This window comes from Lathyrus oleraceus, chromosome 1, assembly GCF_024323335.1.
Source record: "Lathyrus oleraceus cultivar Zhongwan6 chromosome 1, CAAS_Psat_ZW6_1.0, whole genome shotgun sequence".
NCBI lineage: Eukaryota > Viridiplantae > Streptophyta > Magnoliopsida > Fabales > Fabaceae > Lathyrus > Lathyrus oleraceus.
In genome coordinates this window covers 404,097,242-404,100,744 of record NC_066579.1, presented here as the reverse complement: position 1 = coordinate 404,100,744, position 3,503 = coordinate 404,097,242, and the positions used below count along the sequence as shown (strand labels likewise).

Here is a 3,503-nt window from a genome sequence, read left to right as displayed (position 1 = left end):
ACTAACTCTTAATTAGCATGTAGTTATAGATTTCTCACAAATTACTGACATATTTCATTTTGAATATTAGTGACAGAATTTTACAGTTAGTGACGAATTAATTTCGTACTAATTTGTGATGGAATCTGAAATCTCTCACAAATTGTTTGCGACATTGAAATTCAATACGGATATTGACACGTCACTAAGTCCATCACTAAATTATTTCGTGACGAAATTTTACTATATTTGTGACGAAATATTGTCCTCTCTAATCCAATTTTTTGTGTGCACAGATACTAAGATTAAATCATTTTAAAAATTAAATAAATAAATTTGTTAGAATCCGTCTATATAATATAAAGACGATGCTAATTTTTTAGAATTAAAACATATTTTTCACGTAGTGAACGTCCTCGTAAAGCAGCTTAAAATTAAATTCAGAAAAAATCATCTCAGATTCTCGAAGCTCTATTCACTCAACTCTATCGGAACATAACTTTTAAACTTCCTACAACTATATCGGACCATAATTTTAAATTTGGAAATTTGGAGATAGCTTATTATTTTCAAACTATGATCTTGTAAATTTGGAAGAAGTTTACCAATTTATGTTTTTTCTTAAAAATTTTTTAGTAGATTTAATACTTTTCTCAAAATTTAATTATTTTTAATAGCAAGTAGAAATAGAGGACAAGAGATACTACATTTAAAACGCGAAGATGCCAACTATGTGGTCACTATTTTCATCTTATTCAATGTTTTATATTTTTCCTTCTATATTAGGTCTATATCCCTCTTTTTTTTTCCAACTATATATTACTAACTAGTAACATCACCCTAAATTTGTAGAAATACTTTGAACAAGATTATGATTTATTTATCAGTTTATCGAAGACTTTGACAAGTGTTAATTATTTTTCAAAGACTTAATTGTTAATCTCTTGAAATATAATCACTAAGCAACAATTTTGTCTTAATCTTAAGTATGGATGCATGTTATATTCTTAGCAATTACTACTAACATTCATAGCAAAAGCAAGCCATTTCACATGCACATAGTCATGTTATGACCCTATAAATAAAGACTCATATTGTATCTAGTTAATCACATCTTCAAAAACCTATAGCTCTCATATTTCTCAGATATGAAAATGAACTTCTGTCTTCTCATAGCAATAGCTCTTTGCTTTGTTGCGGTTGTGTTAAGAGGACTACCAGTACCATCATCCTTCTCCTCAAAACCACAGCTTGATCCATTGTTTTACAGTAAAACATGTCCTCAATTGCCTTTTATTGTATATCAAATTTTATGGAATGTTTCTAAGACGGATCACCGAATGCCTGCGAGTCTCATAAGACTTCACTTTCATGATTGTTTTGTTCAAGTATGTATGGTTTTCTCGAACTCAACATTATTTATCTATGAATGTCTCTAACTCTAAGATCTTGTGTAAATGTTGATATAGGGTTGTGATGCATCAGTTTTACTGAACAACACCGCTACCATCGTGAGTGAACAAGGAGCTTCTCCGAATATCAACTCGTTAAGAGGCTTAGATGTTGTGAATCGAATCAAAACTGCGGTGGAAAAGGCTTGCCCTAATACAGTTTCTTGTGCTGATATTCTTGCACTTGCTGCTGGAGTATCATCTGTTCTGGTAAATATGGCAGCGCGGAAGCTTTTTGTCCGTTTATCTTCTATTTCTGTATAATCTTTAATACAAATCTATATTCGCAGACTCGAGGTCCATGTTGGATTGTGCCATTGGGAAGAAGGGATAGTTTAACAGCAAATCAAGCTCTTGCTAATCAAAATCTTCCATCTCCTTCCTTCAATCTAACTCAACTTAAATCTTCTTTTGCTGTACAAGGCCTCAACACCAATGATCTAGTAGCACTCTCAGGTATAATATATATATATACATGCATGCAACAGTTTCTAAATAAGTATTCTATAGTGAAAATAGTTTATGATTTACTTATATGCTTTTATTGCAGGTGCTCATACATTTGGAAGAGCACGTTGTTCATTATTTGTCGATCGATTATACAACTTCAACAATACTGGCAAACCTGATCCAACTCTTGATACAGCATACTTGAAAGAATTGCAGAAAGAATGTCCTAAGAATGGACCTGGAACAAACCGTGTGAATTTCGATCCAACGACTCCTGATATATTGGACAAGAACTACTACAGCAATCTTCAAGTTAAAAAGGGTTTGCTTCAAAGTGACCAAACGTTGTTCTCAACACCAGGTGCAGATACCATTAGCATTGTGAACAAATTTGGAAATAACCAAAATGCTTTCTTTGAGAGTTTTAGGAATTCAATGATTAAAATGGGAAATATTGACGTGCTCACGGGAAAGAAAGGAGAAATTAGAAAACAATGCAATTTTGTTAACAAGAAATCTTCTGAACTGGATCTTGCCACGGTGAGATCCAGAGAATCGGTAGAGGAGGATTTAGTTAGTTCAATCTAATGAATGGGTGTTACTTTACTTTAAAAGTTTAAATGTGGTGATTGCCATTTATTAATAAATAAGTGATAGCTAAGTACAATAATGCCATGTTGTTTTGTGCTACGTGATTTGTGTGTATTTCATAGAGTTTTCATAATATTTCCTCTGTTTTTTTAAGTGTCATTTTTTAGAAAAAAAATTGTTCACTTTTAAATGTCATTTCAAAGTTTAAAATGGTATTGATTGTTCTTTTGTCAAAAGTATCCCTAGTTAAAAGGAAACGGAAGGAGTAATATCCTTTCTTTCTATTTGCTGGCAAGACTTCTTAGATTATTAATATAAAAAAAATTCTTCTCGTTTCGACTAAATATCGAGGAAAAAAGTCAGAAGGGACAAGAACTACTACAACAATATTCCAAGAAATTTCATGACGCGTTATATTGTTTTTTTCAAGAAATTATTGAATCCCAACAACGGTAGTTTTTTTTTAAAGTGACACATTTCTTATTATTTAAGATTTTTTTTTTATTAAATATTATATTTCTCGATTTCTCAAATAACTGAGGGATATCCTATACAGATTTTACTATAAAATGATTCATTCACTAAGATTTACCTAAGCATAACTTACAAGTTCGGTCGCTCCATACTCTTAAATATCATTCTGTCTGATGGATTGCGAGACAAAAAAAGTTATGTTCTATGTTGTCGTTATTCTTACACCAACATTTAACAAATCAGTTTTCCGTTTTTGCAATTTATCTCACGTAATAGTGTTGTTGTTGTGCTTGTTATTGTTCACGTCAATGTTTAATGGAATAACTTTCCAATATTGCTAATCAAAGAAAACTTTATATCTTTGATATTGATTTCTTTAGTTGACAACATTGAGAAATTTATTCTTAATTATATTGCAACACATCAAGAAATTGGTGAATGGTAAAAAATTGAAAAATGAAACAATACATGTTACTTCGATTTTTTTTCCATTCACTACTTTTTTGGCATTAAAAGTCATTTATTACCTCGGTTCTTTTAGAAACCGGGGTTAAAATC

At 31.1% G+C, this 3,503-nt stretch overlaps 1 protein-coding gene across 1 annotated transcript; it reads left to right on the top strand.

The window, feature by feature from the left end:
- Window positions 1–1,108: 1,108 nt before the first annotated feature.
- LOC127075576 (peroxidase E5) lies at window positions 1,109–2,624 on the top strand. Its single transcript, XM_051017036.1, has 4 exons — window positions 1,109–1,367; window positions 1,449–1,640; window positions 1,721–1,886; window positions 1,981–2,624. Exons 1-4 carry the CDS (start codon window positions 1,128–1,130, stop codon window positions 2,466–2,468), a joined length of 1,086 nt encoding a protein of 361 aa, XP_050872993.1. The 5' UTR covers window positions 1,109–1,127; the 3' UTR covers window positions 2,469–2,624.
- Window positions 2,625–3,503: the final 879 nt, after the last annotated feature.